Source organism: Ostrea edulis, chromosome 1, assembly GCF_947568905.1.
Source record: "Ostrea edulis chromosome 1, xbOstEdul1.1, whole genome shotgun sequence".
Taxonomy (NCBI): domain Eukaryota; kingdom Metazoa; phylum Mollusca; class Bivalvia; order Ostreida; family Ostreidae; genus Ostrea; species Ostrea edulis.
The window spans coordinates 68,071,310-68,088,362 of record NC_079164.1 but is presented as its reverse complement, the minus strand read 5'-3'; the positions used below and the strand labels follow the sequence as shown (position 1 = coordinate 68,088,362).

At 33.3% G+C, this 17,053-nt stretch overlaps 2 protein-coding genes across 2 annotated transcripts; both read right to left on the bottom strand.

Moving 5' to 3' along the window:
- Positions 1-64: 64 nt before the first annotated feature.
- Positions 65-8,573, bottom strand: LOC125646042 (tRNA-specific adenosine deaminase 1-like). Its single transcript, XM_048872160.2, has 10 exons — positions 8,392-8,573; positions 6,502-6,669; positions 5,826-5,903; positions 5,414-5,468; positions 5,010-5,143; positions 3,705-4,374; positions 3,316-3,497; positions 904-1,006; positions 483-572; positions 65-233 (listed from the first exon to the last, which is right to left on the bottom strand). Exons 2-10 carry the CDS (start codon positions 6,629-6,631, stop codon positions 89-91), a joined length of 1,587 nt encoding a protein of 528 aa, XP_048728117.2. The 5' UTR covers positions 6,632-6,669; positions 8,392-8,573; the 3' UTR covers positions 65-88.
- A 40-nt stretch (positions 8,574-8,613) lies between these two features.
- LOC125646047 (gamma-aminobutyric acid receptor-associated protein-like 2) lies at positions 8,614-16,804 on the bottom strand. The gene is made up of 4 exons (XM_048872175.2): positions 16,649-16,804; positions 13,290-13,345; positions 11,987-12,159; positions 8,614-9,946 (listed from the first exon to the last, which is right to left on the bottom strand). Exons 1-4 carry the CDS (start codon positions 16,680-16,682, stop codon positions 9,856-9,858), a joined length of 354 nt encoding a protein of 117 aa, XP_048728132.1. The 5' UTR covers positions 16,683-16,804; the 3' UTR covers positions 8,614-9,855.
- Between the last annotated feature and the right edge of the window lie 249 nt (positions 16,805-17,053).

The window sequence follows — 17,053 nt, the reverse complement described above, 5'->3', positions numbered from 1 at the left end:
CCAGACCTTTTGCGTTTTATAAAAGAAACATTTTTTGGAGAAAACATCACACTCATGAAAAAGGTTCAATACAAATAATTATTTAATCCTATCTAACATCAGAGTGGAATTTTAACAGTTGGATTGGTTTCTCGCTCCAAGAATTATAGTGTGTTCTCAGTTTCTGCCATGCCCTTTGATAATCGTCCGAGGCCATCTTCCAGTCAAAGTAACTGGAGCTGTTGGTGATGCCACTAAAAAAACAAACGAATTGATCTGCAGAATCCTGAAATGTGCTTTCTAGATAAACAGCTGACTGGAAGTAAACTTGACAATGTATCTGTTGATAAACGTAGGAGATTCAATACCAAACTGGTAAACAAACAGTGTCTGCTGACATTTTTTTTACCATCTGTTCAGTGAAGAGTCTTACAACAGAGATCCAGTTTGTTTAAAATTCATGTTAGAAAGTTATAGGGATACAATAGGAAAAGGAAGTTTACCGATTTTTTAAGTGAGGAAAATTCTCCACCTGAACAGACTTCACAAGTCTGATGAAGCAGTTGAATAACTCTCTTCTGCATATCCTACTCCTGAAACAATACAGAAATATTATTGGTCTTTGGTATTGTGTAAAGAATCTGACATTTGAAATGGCTCATGGTTTTGTAAATAATATACCGTTGTGTTGTGAAAGATGAAAATACTACAATTGCAGCATTTAACAAATTTCTTGACTATAAGCAAACACAGTATAGCATATTAATAGTGAATTTGGAACCATAAAAATCCCATCTTTGCAATTGTGTCTGTTGCTATCTGAGTGGAGTTCCACTAGTTACATGTATTACTTGAGATGTGATAGCTGTTTCTAAACTATAACAGTATCCATATGACGTGTGTTAAACTGTAGATAAATCAAACCTTGATTTCTCTGGGGTTTTTATGCAGTCTTTCTTTGTTAAGCCCTGTGGTCTACCCTCATTGATAACTTCTGTTTTTTCCATGGAATTGTACCATATTATGGCTAAAAAGACAGAGAATGAAATCTGAATTTGTTGTGGTTTAAGAAATTATTCTTTTGTAGGATCTTCATTTTTTTAAAAAAAGAAATGGTGGAAAACTTTCCTTTAACATTCCATGAAGGATATGAATTTGTGGATACTGTACACAACCCTGGTTACTAGTATTTTTAGCTCACCAGAGCTGAAAGCTCAAGTGAGCTTTTCTGATCGCCTGTTGTCTGTCTGTCCGTCTGTAAACTTTTTACATTTTCGACTTCTCCAGAACCACTGAGCCAATTATAACAAAACTTAGCCAAAAGCATCCTTGGGTGAAGGGCTTTCAAGTTTGTTCAAATGAAGGGCCATGTCCCCTTCATAGGGGAGATAATCACAAAAATAGGGTGGGATCATTTAAAAATCTCAAGAACTAGTGGGCCAGAAGAGCTAAAATTTACATGAAAGCTTCCTGACATAGTGCAGATTCAAGTTTGTTAAAATCATGGCCCCAGGGGGTTGGATGGGGCCACAATAGGGGATCAAAGTTTTACATAAGAATATCTAGGAAAAATCTTCTCAAAAACTACTGGGCCAAGAAAGTGGAAATTTACATGAAAGCTTCCTGACATACTGCAGATTCAAGTTTGTTAAAATCATGGCCCCCGGGGGTAGGATGGGGCCACAATAGGGGATCAAAGTTTTACATACAAATATATAAGGAAAATCTTTAAAAATCTTCTCAAAAACTACTGGGCCAAGAAAGTGGAAATTTACATGAAAGCTTCCTGACATACTGCAGATTCAAGTTTGTTAAAATCATGGCCCCCGGGGGTAGGATGGGACCACAATAGGGGATCAAAGTTTTACATACAAATATATAAGGAAAATCTTTAAAAATCTTCTCAAAAACTACTGGGCAAAGAAAGTGGAAATTTACATGAAAGCTTCCTGACATAGTGCAGATTCAAGTTTGTTAAAATCATGGCCCCCAGGGGCAAGATGAGGCAACAATAGGGGATCAAAAACTACTGGGCCAGGAAAGTGGAAATTTACATGAAAGCTTTCTGACATAGTGCAGATTCAAGTTTCTTAAAATCATGACCCCTGAGAGTAAGATGAGGCGACAATAGGGGATCAAAGTTTTACATAATTAATAAATAGAAAAAAATGTTCTCCTTAAGAACCATTGGGCTAAAGAAATTTACATTTGCACGAAAGCTTCCTGAGATAGTGTAGATTGAAGTTTGTAAAAATCATGATCCCTGGGGGTGAGATAGGGCCACAGTAAGGGATCAAAATTTTACATACAAATATATATGGAAACTCATTAAAAATGCTCATCTGAAAAATCACTGGGCCAGAAAAGTTTACATTTACATGAAAGCTTCATGACATAGAGCACATTCAATTTTGTAAAAATGATGGTCCCCGGGAGTAGGTTGGGGCCACAATAGGGATCAAAGTTTTACATGCGAATATATAGGAAAAATCTTTAAATATGAGCCAAGGTGACTGGTGAGCGATGTGGCCCATGGGCCTCTTGTCACATTTTCCTGAGAGCAGTTTATTTGTATTCTTTTAAATTTACAGTTTTAACTTTCATATCATTTAAAGGCTATGGTTTGATATATCTGATATATCAATTTTAGGACCCCTGAGTTGCTTTTGGTCTGCATGTGTTGTGCAGTAATAATCAAACAATTTTAACTCCTTGATAACTACCCTTCCAATTCTTTCAAATCTTCAGGACAAAAAGAACATAAATTGTCATATTTTCTTCTCTACAACCTCACATATGTAAGAAAGACTAAATGCATAGTCATGTAGAGCAGGTAGACCTCTACCAAAATTGTAAATTTCATGACCCCCGGGGTTGAGGTTCTGACTCCAGGGTGGGGCCAAAGTTGGCATAGTGCCTAAGTGTAAAACTTCTTTAATGCTGTTGATACTAAACTAAAACTCAATGGATTTAGAAGGAGCAAGTATTCCTTTTTAAAAATTGAAAATTTTATAATCCCAGAGTTAGGGGTTTTGGTGCGAGGGTGGGGCTAACATTGATTAAATGTCTGTATCATTTGAAGGTCTTCTTTAATTTTGCTGATATGGTATGAAAACTAATCGTGTTTATGTACATGTATTGTCAAAAGCCCATGTTACATCTCGTTTCTCAAAATGATGTTGTAGTCAAAGTGTCCTTTTAAATAACTAAGAGAAGTAACATGATAGGCAAGGTAAAATGGTGAAGTTTAGTTTGAGTTTGTGCTAACCTGTATACATGTTACAGAGAAGTAGCACAATAGACAAGGTGAAATGGTGAAGTTTAGTTTGTGCTAACCTGTAGAGGAAGGAACAACTCTTCCTTCAGATTTTTTCTCCACACTAACTTTCCCATCTTTGAAGACCACACCAGACTGTATGATGTTGGGCCTCGTGCTGTGAAAGCTTCCTGGGAGGTCTTTAACGCCCTCTGATCTCTCTATCACTGCTCTAGTCATGGCTACCTTGCTGAACGGACATCTAATAAAAAATATAGTTACATGACTGAAAAAGAGTTGTCGCATTCAAGAATAAGTAAGATACACTCTATTTTTAAACTGCAGGTAAATGAATGAAAGTCTTGTAGTTACAGTTTTTACACCCCATTTTTAAATTGCAGGTAAATGACTACAAGTCTCATTGTTATTGTCTTATATCTGCAAAAAGTTAGAAAAAGTGATTGTCTACCTGCCAATTACAATGGAGGAGAAATACACTGGCTGTTGAAGAAAGTGGCAAAGTAATGTCCCTTGACATCCCAGTACACTCCACTTAGCCATTTTGTCACTACAGCTCATGGAGAGTGTCCTCTCGCCCCTGCCAGGTTTGATTCTGAACAGCCCCACAGAGTGGTACTCTGCCCCCTTCCCAAGGGGGTCCTCCCCTCCTCCAGCAACAGGTTTTGCCCCAGTCCTAAAAATATCTGGTTGTGGGAGATGATTTTTCATTTTAGAGCACTGGTTGTCTCCCTTTGTGCATTCACTCTCACTATCACTACATTGAGACTGTTCACTCTGTTTTGGACATCCTGATTGGATAGAATGCTTAGAAAACTTGACACTTTGTTCCGAACTTGTATGCAAACCACTGGGTTCTACGATTTCATCAGTTTGGTCTTTTGAATTATTGTGGACAACATCTTTATCTGTCTGTGTTAAATTGAGAGGGCTTGTGGACTCTGACCTGCAGCTTTGACTTGCTGAACGGCTCTCTACATTGTCTTGTTTAAGACATTTAACTCCTGTGTCATTCTCAGTATCTGACTTTCTCTTCCTGCCATACTGCCAACAAAAGGAGTCCCAGTCTACTCCTTCCTTCTCAGACAATACATCTTTGGGAAAAATTGAAGCATCACCACCTTTAAAAAAAGAACACAGTGCTAATATGCTTAAACTGTTAGTACTCCCATAGCATTCCAGAGTGGAAGTAAAATATAATAAGTTCTCCCATTATCAACTTTGTTTCATCACTCCAATGCAGTTGTTCTTTTGAAGGTTCAACTAATATGTGAAACACCTTGGGGGACTCTAATTGGTTCATCTTCAAACTTTTCCCTTGTAGTATCATTTTGATTGACCATCTACAGTATTTGTGTCTAATGCGCGTAAATTTATGTATATTTCAATAGAGTTGACATCAGCTAAAGCAAAAAAAATTGAAAACCCTACAAATGTATAATGGGAGAAACAGGTCCTGTAACATCCCGTTTTTCCGAGCTTTCGTTCCTTAATTTTAAAAAATTTCCAGAGACATTTGGAAAGCCTCGTATCTCTTGAAAATTAAAAAATTAGGAAACTCAAGTTTGAGAAAGAAAGTTACTAATTCGCACAGGTTATGGAAGCCATATTTCTCTAACTTCATATTTATCTTTAAAATCCTATAAATGACTATCTTTTTTTTTCTAACATTCTATGATCCTAAACATTGATTTCTGGAAACTTCAATGCTAGATTTTCTATACATCTGTGTGTTTTTGTCTTTAGCCATTCTTACATGGGGTATGACTGGAGAAAAAATGGAAATGAATGCCAGACTTGAGTTGACATTTGTTGGAAGTGCTGTCAGGGGCATCAAAAATCTGGCTTTTTCTGTCACTGTAGGCTTCTGTCAGCTCAGCATACAGATATCTAAGAAAGAAACACTTCCTCAACTCAGATCCAATTATATACAGTCAAACCTCATTATCTCGAACTCGATGGGACAGAGAAAAAACTTTGAGATATCTGAGGATTCAAGATATCGAGGGTAAAATAATGAAAGAATAAGTAGTTGGGATTTCTGAATCACTTCGACATATCCATGATATTTGAGATATCAGTGTTCGAGATACGAAAGTTCAACTGTATCTGAAAATCTCACGAGATTACTGTTTATTCAAAATAAGGAAACCAAGCTACCTTAGGAAAGCTCTTCTTGCCACAATCTCAGCATGGCAGTCACTGACTGTATCACCTGTTAAAAGGTAGTGGCAATGTTAGAATGAAGGTTAAACATCTAAACTTCAGGTAGACTTTTTAGATTCATAATGCATTTAAGGTACGAGATGAGGATGCTTGTAAAAATGTTCTTCATTTCAACAAATGTGAATTCCCTTTTTCCAAGAATTGGACATTGGTCTAGTAGTTCTTGAAGTTGAAAATGTGAAATATTTACAGAGAATAGAAAAATTGTGACCAGAAACTTGATTGTCCAGTTTAGTAGAACTTGAGTGTGCAGTTTAGGAGAGCTAATAAGACATTATCTGATAGTAAAAATTAAAAAGATCAAAAAAACAACAATCGTCTGTCCGACTGTCTGTAGTGCACCCACCTTCTGGGCTTAGCTTACTCTTCCCAATACACTTTGTTCCTGTACCAAGGGAAACAACTCTCATCTCCTTGGCATTTCCTGAAAAGAAAGTTCTAAATTATTGAAAGTTTTAAAGTTTAAGTGCAGCACTGAGTGTGTTCAGCTCGTACTTCAAATCACAGGCAATTATATTGCTTGGGCTCGAATTTACTATTATGGACTTCAGTTTATGAATTGGGGTAAGAAATGCAACTTCGAAATGATATCTAATGCTGCACTTTAGAATGTAATAACTTGTTGCAATGCTCAAACATTCTGTTTAGTCGTATAGTGCCAGGGCCAAGCTAAAATTCAACCAAAAAAAAAGACATTTTTCCAATTTTTTTTCTGCATATCTTGGGAAGTACATGTACGTGTATACAGAATTTTGGGATGAACTTTGGTAGTAATTAATATAGATTGGTTATGTATGAATATATTAGAATACAGAGTAGAATTTTTTATTATATGTACGTGCATTTGGTTTATTGTTTTTAAATTGGCGAAATTGGGTACCCTATATTTAGAGTTTTATACCTTTAAAATTGCACTCAAGTGATTGTGCTTCAACTTTCTGTTGTGCATGCACACGCAATGTGATGTTTCAGGAACATTCGTAGTGGTTTTGATATATCTGTTACAATGAGTATAGCCTTACTTGTCAGCACCACACAGGATAACAAAGTCCATTCTTTGTCTCTCTGAGGTTTGCCTTTCTTTGGCAATGACTGGTATTTTGCATAACATAAGTCTGCTACCTTATCAGCAAATTTCTCATCATACGCCATCTTCCTTGTGTTACAAGCCACTTATAGACATCTACAACCTTAAAGTAAATTTGTTTTTTAAATGGTTAATATGATAAGATTTCTTTAAAAAAGAATTTAATCCATGTTCCAAGTACATGTTGGTAAACTTTTCTCGAGTACCAAGAAATCAGATGCCGAGCAAAGCGAGGGACCATATGGAGTGAGAGAGAAAAGCTTAACAACATACTCAATACATTTGTTTCACACGAAAAATAAAAACTCTAAAGTTTGCGGTCTCTGTTTAATGCATTATAACCCTTCCTTTAATCAAGATCATCTTGATTGGTGCAATTTTGTATTGTCTGGGTTTGATAATTGGTGCCCTCAAGGGGAATTTACCTATATTCAACAGTCTTGTGAGGATGTATGTACAGTGAGTAGTTTTCAAGAATTATTATGTTTTTTCTACACATTCAACATATCGATGTCTTCATCCAAGTTTCAAGAGTGTCTGCCATGTCTTTTCAAATGGTTTTATGTTAAGAACTTACTATGTCTGCTCTTTTGCCCTGAACATGGACATTGGGCATGATAGAAAAGACTTCCATGTGTTTTCTAGATATCATTTCTGAAAATGATCTTGAAAACAAAGAATATCTAGATGACCTGGAGGACCAATAGAAACAGATCATATATGCTGATAGAGTGATATAAAACAGTCCCAGTGTCTTTTAAATTTTAATATGTTCAAAATGATGAGCAAGATTGCTGGATGTATCACTTTGTGACCAAAGCCCGAATACAAGATGGTGAGTACACATCTTATACTATTTTCATGAGAGAGAGAGAGAGGAGAGAGTAAATATCTTAAATATATAGACTTGTATTGCTATATATCAGCATGTCTGCTCTCCTGTTAATGTTGGTCGCCCAAGCCACCCAAACTTTTGTTGTTTCGTTTAATATTCATACCAATTCTGTTAACCGATACACCGTATTCAGAAAGTGTGTTAAACTTGATTGTGTTTTATTTCGGTGTCACTTGTTGTGTACTACACCATAGTAAACAGCCAATCTAATTAAAATTAGCTGTTTTGAATCCGCTACCACTTCATCAATAACGGAGCGGATCAAAAGATCTTATTTTAATCAGATTGAGTAAACAGCATGAAGGCTTTCGAGGTCAAACAATTGCACGTCGTGGTACCAGTATATATCCCCTTCAACTTAATAATATGGAGGTGGGCAGGGTAAAGTGAGAAAGGAAAGGGTTGGAGAATGAACAGATGGGGATCGATCAAGGGGTGAAAGGTCAGGAGGAGAAAAGTCTTTAGTAATACATGTACTAGCACAGGGGTTTGAAATTTTATCAATAAAGTTAATAAAATGTACTTGTCAGATTGACCAAGCCATGAGCTATGCGTAAGCATAATGCATAGTTCATGGCTTAATTGGTCAATCAAGTACATTTTATTAACTTTATTCACGGGCACTGGAAGTTAATGTAAATATATAATATGTGCATGCACATACTATATATTTACATTAACTTCCAGTGCCCGTGACTTTATTGATAAAATTTCAAACTCCTGTGGTACAAGACAAACTATACAGTTGAGATTGCTAATATCACCGTCTATCTTGTAGGCTACATATTAGCATTGCACATGATGTGTAAATGTACTACAGTCATAACATTCAAGAAAATAAGTCAACCGTCATTCCTTAAGATCCCAGAATCTGAGATTCCACATATCAGGTAACAGCAGAGGAAATTCTGAACACATCAATATACTTACAGAAGTATGTGCATTTACTGTTTCACTGTATACAACATATAAAGGCCCTAGACCCTATATGTGTAGGTATTTACGACGGTATAATGGAAGTTTTAAACCTATCAGTCTGCCAGTACTGCAATGTAATTTTCATCAACACCCTGGCATGTTTACACTCATACAAAAGAGCTCACTCAAGGGAGAAAACTGCATGCACTGTATTATAATGAAGATAACGTTTCATTTTTTTTATTATTAATTTTTATTTGCTCATTTTATCATGCATAAAATACATTATGCTAAATATCAAAATTTTTACATTTCCTGTGTTGTAATATTGATAGCTTTGAAAAATTACACAATCATGAAGAAAACTATTTCAAAAATGAATAAACAATGAGCTAGCTTTTTGCAATTCAACAAGATGTTGATTTTGAAACAACTGTTTAAATCAAAGAAACTTTCCACAGAATCTGTTTTCTAAACATTTAGCAAACATATTTTATTAAGAAGACATATTGACTCATAACACATACTTAAAGAAAAAAAAAATCCTGATGGTTTGAAGGTTTTACATTACGCTATATCTGTGTTTCAGTATTAATGTTACAGTAGGCCCTACATACATGTATATCACAGACATAACTTGGAAAGAAAAAAAATAAATGCTGGCCTGACCAGAAAAGCAAACTAACAAAGACTTGAAAATTAGATCTAAATTAGCTTGATTTTGAGATCTGGATCTATTTTTTTAAAAATACACATATTTCCGATCATATTTATTGAGCATGTTATTTTCATTGTGATGCTTCTAAACTTTACCTTAATCTTGAATATTCTAAACTTAAAAAGTTCATCCCCCCCCCTCCCCCCCTACAAAATTATACAAACATTCCCAAATTTTACATAATTTTAAACTTTTGACAATGCAATATTCAAAATTTAGTATGCTCGGTATGCCCTTAATGTTAATGTGAATACTGTATGAAAATCAACTAAACACAACTATATTCTAACAGAACTAAACACAAAAACATTATTTTGTAATCTGATTGAACTGTATGGCAAAGATGCCTTGCAAATGTAAACAAAATTCAAAATACAGCCATGTACATGTATCAATAAATAATACAAAGACAAATCCATAATGATTGGATGATAGAAATCAGTAATTCCCATCAATGATATCTTTTTATAAAATTACTGAATGTTACCTAAAATGTTAACTGTACATTTTTTGATTTAAGAAATATTGCAAGTTTAAGCTTTAAAACTTAACAACCAAATCAACTTCTAAAAACTGCATTCAGAAACCATAACCTGAATCCTTTTGAGCAACTGATATGACTGACACAATTATCTATTACTAAAACTAAAAATCCACTTTTTTCTTTTTGAAATTGATATAATGGATAATGCGATGAAACATAAAATTAGGTAGAAACATTGTCATGATGAAAGAGTTTGCTGATATTTTTCACAAGTTCACATTCCAAATGTATTCTCTCCACTGTATGCAATGTAGAGAAAACCATCTTCATCCTTGTGTTCTCCATATACCTGTCCCATACTTGCACTGGAAAATATGAAAATAATATTGAAAGTAAAATTTCTATTTCTTTTGGTAGAGAAGGCAATGTTCCTGCTCCTGGTGCTTTTAATTAGTAGCACTGTACAAGCATCTTCAAATTATAAAATTTCACATAAGTACTGTATATTTAACATGTACTTAACTTCACTACAAATTAACTTAAGGTAATTCCCCATACCACGTCAAATAACGTTAGAATAAAGTCACGAACGTTATCACACATTCAATGAACCCGATGGCATTTTGGTGAATTTTGTAGACCGTATCAGGACTGATTGTTTGAAAGCAAACAACAAAAATTTAGAATTAAAAAACAACAACATACGAATCGCAATAATACAAACAAGCCGGTTCTATACAAAACAACGCTCGGGAGAGAAAACGCTTATAGTTATTGCCTCTTTTCGTAATGTTTGCATGTAGGAGTTATCGTTCGTGTGGGACGGTATCTGTGAACTTCCGGTAAAGAGTATTCAAAGCACCCAAACACAAATATTTACTTTTTATGGTATGAATTCGCTTATTAATACATTACAGCCTAGCCATTATCTCCTAACACTGCCGTTGAACACATCACAGATTTCCAAAAATTGCAAATACAAATGTTTCCTCGAGTAAGCATTTCAGTCACTTGGAGCTATTACGGACTTCATTTTATGAATTGAGGTAAGAAATTCATTTTAGAAATGATATTTTATGCTGCTCATTCTATTTGATAGCTTGTTGCAATGCTCAAACCCTCTGTGTAGTCGTATAGTGTCAGGGCCCAGCTAAAAGTCAACCAAAAAATAATAGGCATTTTTCCGAGTTCATTTCTGCATATCTTGGGAAGTATACGGAATTTCGGGATGAACTTTGGTAGTAATGTAGATTGATTATGTATAAATAAATTAAAATACAAAGTAGAATTTTATATCAATTAATTTATTGTTTTCACATCGGCTAACTTGGGTACCCTATATTTAGAGTTCTATACCTTTACTCTTCATATAGTAAATTCGACCCCAAGCGATGCAATTGCCTGTGGATTCAGTAGATGAAAAATTATTGAAAATAGTCAAATGCAATACATTTTCTTTAATTCATATGAAAGAAACATATTTCTATTGTTTAAATAAAGACAGTGCCTTAAAATGTACAGTATGTATATTAAGACTGCTTGTTTTAAAGTGATGTGTTCTATTTTTAGAAGTGGCTGTACTCTGGGAAAGGCCGCTGAACATATTTTTCTTCGGGAATTTGGTCAATATACATCCTCGACAAAATACATGCAAATTTTGATAGAAATCTGTAGGTTTTTCAGTATTAAGATGTGGTATGGGGAATTACCTTAAGATGAAAACCTTTCAAAATTGCACATGGAAAAATTATAATTAGTGTCTTATTTCATTATATTAAGCTAATCAAGAGGTATTTATTCTTCATTGAAAGATATTTTACATGCAATAATAAGTCAATAGAAGTGGGACATTTATTCTTTCTAAACTGAAAAATATAGGAAAGTGCCAAGATGGAAATTATTCTTACAAAATAGAGATGGAATATGCTCTCTATACATTTTTGGTGCTTAAGAGTATTACGATAACATGATTTTTACAAAATCGCTATGAAATTATTTGCTATTTCAATAGTTTTTATTAAAGTTTTCCCCCTTTACTCTCATATTTAAATTTTCTGATTTGTATATCAATGCATATTTTTTTCTGACTTAGTGGTTAAATTGTCAAAAGAAGCCTGATACACTATGACAAATATACAATGGATGCCTTCTTAATACTAACACTATTAAATTATTCTCATTGTCTATTAAATATATCTTATCATTAAAGTTCCTTCACAAAAGAATTTGAGAATTCACTCAACAGCAGAAGGAAATACTGAATCTGAATCAAGAGATTAAGATAAATTAATGTCAAAAGTTGACTGGTCTGTCTTTGACAGATCGTATTGATTTACAGTGCCTCGGTTGTCCACAACAATGAGTAGTGTTAGCGTATGTGTCAACTTTTAGTTACTCCTTCATACCTTGACTGTGGTAAGACTTTCCCTACAAACAGGAATATGGCTTTCTCTGATGGGAGCTGTATCCTCCTCCTAATAATCCACATAAACTGGGCCACTGTGATATCATTGGGAACCAAGAACTTGCGCTTATCTATGTCCTGAATTTGTGACTTGGGGTCTTTCTCCACAATAACCTGTTTCATAAAATTGTAAAATACAGATTACAACATTCAAAAACTTCCTATCTATCCAATGCACTTTCAACAATACACACCCATCCACCCACCCAGATATATACACTTAAATTACTTCTTCAGGAGTATAATATTCTGTGCTCTATGATATAATTTAAAGGCAGTGTGTATCTTGTATGATCCTCTTACATTTTAAACAGTTTAACAAGCAGGTCATATGCTGCTAGGAGATGTGGTTTTGCAGATTAGTTCGTCAACCCCAGGTAGAGGCAAAATGGGTATCAATAATATACATGTATTACAAATTTCTCTGTGCTTTATATATATATATATATATATACTATATATATATATATATATATATATATATATATATATGGATTTGGATTTGAGGCAAATTTTTTGAATCGCGCTAGCGATTCACAGAATTTGCCTCAAATCCAAATCTGTTCATATTGACCATGAAAAGCTCTGAAGTGCTGTTCAATTTTTATATTTATATTCATTTACTAAAACACCATTTGTTTACATTGCTTCTATTTTGTTGCATAAAATGAACTCCTTGCCTCTGTCACAGTCGTATTGTGATGTACGTCAACACATAGACATGACGTCACACCCTGCCTTTTATCAACATTGCATGGTGCACTATATTTTGGAGGTAGGAGATTGCAAGATTGGGATGATAATCCACGCAAGTTCACAATCTTAATCCGAGGTGTGACTTGCGATATCTTTGTAACAGATGTTGTATTTTTTCAAATCATTATGCTCTCTAAGTCGCGTGCTTTAAGCTAGTTCATAATCCGTTCATGGTCAATATGAATAGACTGTGTCGCGTGCTGAAATTGGTTGGTTCATAAAAGAAAATGTGATTTGTAATATAAATAGATATACATGTATATATTAAATTTATAAAGCACAGAAAATTTCCCTCGATTTTATTTGAATACCCTCTTCTGCCCCTACCCGGTGTTGAACTCACGACCTGCGGAACCAAATCTCCTAGCAGCATGTAACTAGAGCACTAAACCACTCAACCATCTATATTATATTCTGGTTATCAATTTGTAAATTATAAACTTTACAAACAAATAATCTTTACAAACAAAACATATCTTAATCCTTACAGGAATTCTATCTGGATATTTGTCTCTAATCTTTGTTGATTCTGCACTTCTTTGCTCTACAAAAAAAAAAATATATGTTTAAAACCTTTTAAATCTCAATAGATTACAAAGGTATTATCATATATATACATATATATATATATATACACACACATATGATATTGGAAAATTTTAGTCTGAGACTCAGAGAGGGCAACACTGATAATACTCGTACTTGGTCAGCTAAATATGAAAGTGTCACTCATAGAGCCTGTCTTGGAAAATATGTTTATACATTTTGTATATACATGTATATCATGGACCTAAAATAAAAATTAATATGTTTCTGCTAACCTGATTGACCCTAAATCATACCCTTACCCTGGATATTTTTTAATGTATTGTTCAAGAGATCATGCCAGAAGAGTACTAAAATGAAGACTGGCAGGGCAAAGAAAGAAAGGAAGACGAAAGAAGGAAACATGGAGAAGAACTGTGGATAATAGAAAGGAAACAATCGGGATTCAGGTTGTGGGGTGAGGCCGCCAAGAAAGCCAAAGACAGAACAAAATGGAGAGGAATTATCCATGGATCTATTCTCCACACGGAGAGATGCAACTAATGATGAGATCATTGAAGAAACTTATAATTTAATACTTTGTAGGTAATTTATGTTTCAAAAGTTGCATTTATAGAGAAAAATGAGTCCCTTTGTTAAATATGTAAATGTACCTGCAACACAACTGAAATAGAGATTGTAATCAGAATGTTTCTAGACATATCCTAAAAATTTAAGTTTTGAGAAAAAAATATTTATTTTTTACCAACATACCCGAATTTTGACTTAGATGTTAGTAAAAATCATTTTAATTTAAATTAATGCAAAAATTTATATTTTTGGATTTCATACATTTATCTAGTATATTCATTTATAACAAGAATAAGTGAACAATCTTTAAAAACCATGATATGCATAACATGGCTAAATACAAAAGATAGCACTATGTTTGTATTTGTTTTGGTGTGTGTTTTAGCCTGTCAAGGTAGAAAAGCTATGTTCTCATTAAAATCAAAAGTAAAAAATATGTGCTTGAACACAGAAACACTATTGACACTTTTTGACATATATGTAGCAAGTATCCTGAATTATGGTTGTGAGGCATGGGGAAGCCATAATGCCAGAGATATAGAAAAGATACAGTTAGAGTTTATAAAATCTGTTTTAGGTGTGCGAAAAAACATAAATTCTGCCTCGGTGTATTTTGAAACTGGGAGGTTACCTATGAAAATCATTCGATTCTTCAGAATGTTCAAATTTTGGTTTAAAGTGTTGCGTAGTGAAAATTGTATAATTAGAAATTATTACGATGAATTATATTACAACTGTGATAGAATGAAAAATTGCAGCAAAAACTGGGCCTATTGCATCAAACAAAAATTGTACGATATAGGGTTAGGATATATTTGGTGTGATCAGGAGAATGCAACTTCTAAACTTTTCTTTCCTATTATAAAACAGAGGTTGACTGATATGTGTGTTCAAAGTTTAGTTGAACAAATTAATTGTTCTTCAAAGTGTATTATTTACAAACATGTTATTGATCACTTTTCGTTACAGTATTACCTTTGTAAACCTATACCTAATATGTATAAAAGACACATTTGTCGAATTAGACTATCCTCTCATAATCTTGAAATTGAAACAGAACGCCAGAACAATATACTTAGAGAAAATAGAGTATGTAAATTTTGTAAAAATGACATAGAGGACGAATACCACTTTATATTAATTTCTCGTCATTACGAGGAATTTCGACATAGATATATCAAAAAGTATTATTGGCAAAAACCATCTGTTTTCAAATTTGTACAATTATTAAGTGTTCATAATGTACACGAACTTTGTAATTTAGGGAAATATTTATGTCTTGCACTTAAGTTGCGAGAAAACCTTGTTTAAGTCATTCTCCGTTGCTTGCTTAAATTACTACACTGCCATACAATGTCATTTTTATGTACATGTATTTATGAAATTGATGTGATAAGACATATGTCTTAAGCAATAAAGAATATATATCAAATCTATTATCATGATTATATACTTGTTGAATTTACAAAATACTGTAGGTGTATAATCATGACATTGAATATATTTTATTCTTGTAGACTATCTAGTTAAAAAAAAAAGTGAACAATTCCACCATATCAAATAAATAAATACAATTTATTAGACAATATCTAGACCGTACCATTAAAAAGCTAGAAAGTGATTTGTTCATGGAATGGTATCATAAAACATTGAATCTTATTCCTTAGTAGAGCATCACACCATTATCCTAATTGTTACTTATTCTTATGTAAATATGTATTACATATCAACATGTGTATCCTGAAACTAATTCATGTTTGTAACATGTTATGTTGCATAATAAATTCTTACATTACAATTTCATACTTTGTAGATTTGTTGCCTAAGGATAGCTAAAACTTAACATATCATATATGTACGGTAATTACTTGTTTCCACTCTATGTACATTAGTGCTAAATCTAGGATCTAGAGAGGGCACACATATCATATGTTCAAAAGGGCACTTTTTGTCGCGGCAAGACAATTTCGGGACACTTTCATTGTATCATACTATGATAGTAATAGAATAATCATTTAGTCTCTTTAGAAGTTAATACCTGCTGCCTTGATTTTAAACTTTTCAATCAACCTTATGAAAAAAAGAACAATTCTTTATATTCACAAATATTTTTAAAAAATTTATAGAGAAAAAAGGGCATGGTGAAATTAAAAAGGGCATGGCGCGGCGCCATGCTAGTTGGCTTTTGATTTAACACTATACATTATCAATCAATACCGACAAGAGATTTGATTTTTACACCATATCTAATATGCTTTTTACCCCCTGTAAACACTTGAATTAACTTAAGCCATCATATTTTTAACCATTATCTACTATCTAACAAATTTTCTTTCAAATTCAAACTCTCAAAAAAGTCCTCCTGTTTTACAATGCTATAACAATTTTTTTGATAATACTAACAAATAATTTATCATTCTATAAGCATTGATAAGTATAACCTTATTGTAACACTCATTTTCCCTCATGAAGAAGTTTTCCTTTAGCATGATTAGTTAATTAGTTGAATTCTCTTACGTTTATCTATTTTATCAAATATACATATTGAAAATCAATTATAACGTTCCCTTCTTACGCAATCACTTCAATAGACTTGCAATATAGAGGATAGTAACTGAACAATAGCCATTTTTTTAAGAGCGTCTAGCTTCTAGGCAAATTAAAGAATTGCAAATTACAATGCAAGATGCCATTCATGCTAATAGGCATAAAACATACAAAATAATAATACCAAATGTATGCTCTTCTCTGAACTTGAATTTCATCTTCCTTAAAAGTTGAGCAGTCGATGAAAGCAATGTAAACAACGGCAGGTGACTTATTACTTGGATCTGTCAACAATGGTGGCGTCTTCCTTTATGACGTCATAGTATGGGTTGCTAAAATCAGAAGATGGGTCGAAAATAAAAAGAATATCGGTGACTTGATTTAAGAATTATATTCAATAGAATATTCAATGTATTTTAAAAGAATTTTTTTTCTATATAATTAAATATCAATATCATGTTTATATCATGAAATTATCTATCCAAAGATCAATGAGAATATTAAAAGAAAAAAAGAAAACAGAAAAAGAAAAACTCAAGAAATACTACAGTCCCAAAATGAAATTTATTTTTATATATATATAATATGA

Bases quoted from the DNA above. Each gene is read 5' to 3' on its own strand.
- LOC125646047 (XM_048872175.2), bottom strand. From the start codon at position 16,682: ATGAAATTCAAGTTCAGAGAAGAGCATACATTTG. The intron at 13,346-16,648 runs GTATTATTATTT...TTTTTTTTGTAG, and splicing joins CAGAGAAGAGCATACATTTG to AGCAAAGAAGTGCAGAATCA. The intron at 12,160-13,289 runs GTAAGGATTAAG...TTTATGAAACAG, and splicing joins AATATCCAGATAGAATTCCT to GTTATTGTGGAGAAAGACCC.
- LOC125646042 (XM_048872160.2), bottom strand. From the start codon at position 6,631: ATGGCGTATGATGAGAAATTTGCTGATAAGGTAGCAGACTTATGTTAT. The intron at 5,469-5,825 runs GTGGGTGCACTA...ACCTTTTAACAG, and splicing joins GAGTAAGCTAAGCCCAGAAG to GTGATACAGTCAGTGACTGC. The intron at 4,375-5,009 runs GTAAGAATGGCT...CTTTTTTTAAAG, and splicing joins TTTCTCCAGTCATACCCCAT to GTGGTGATGCTTCAATTTTT.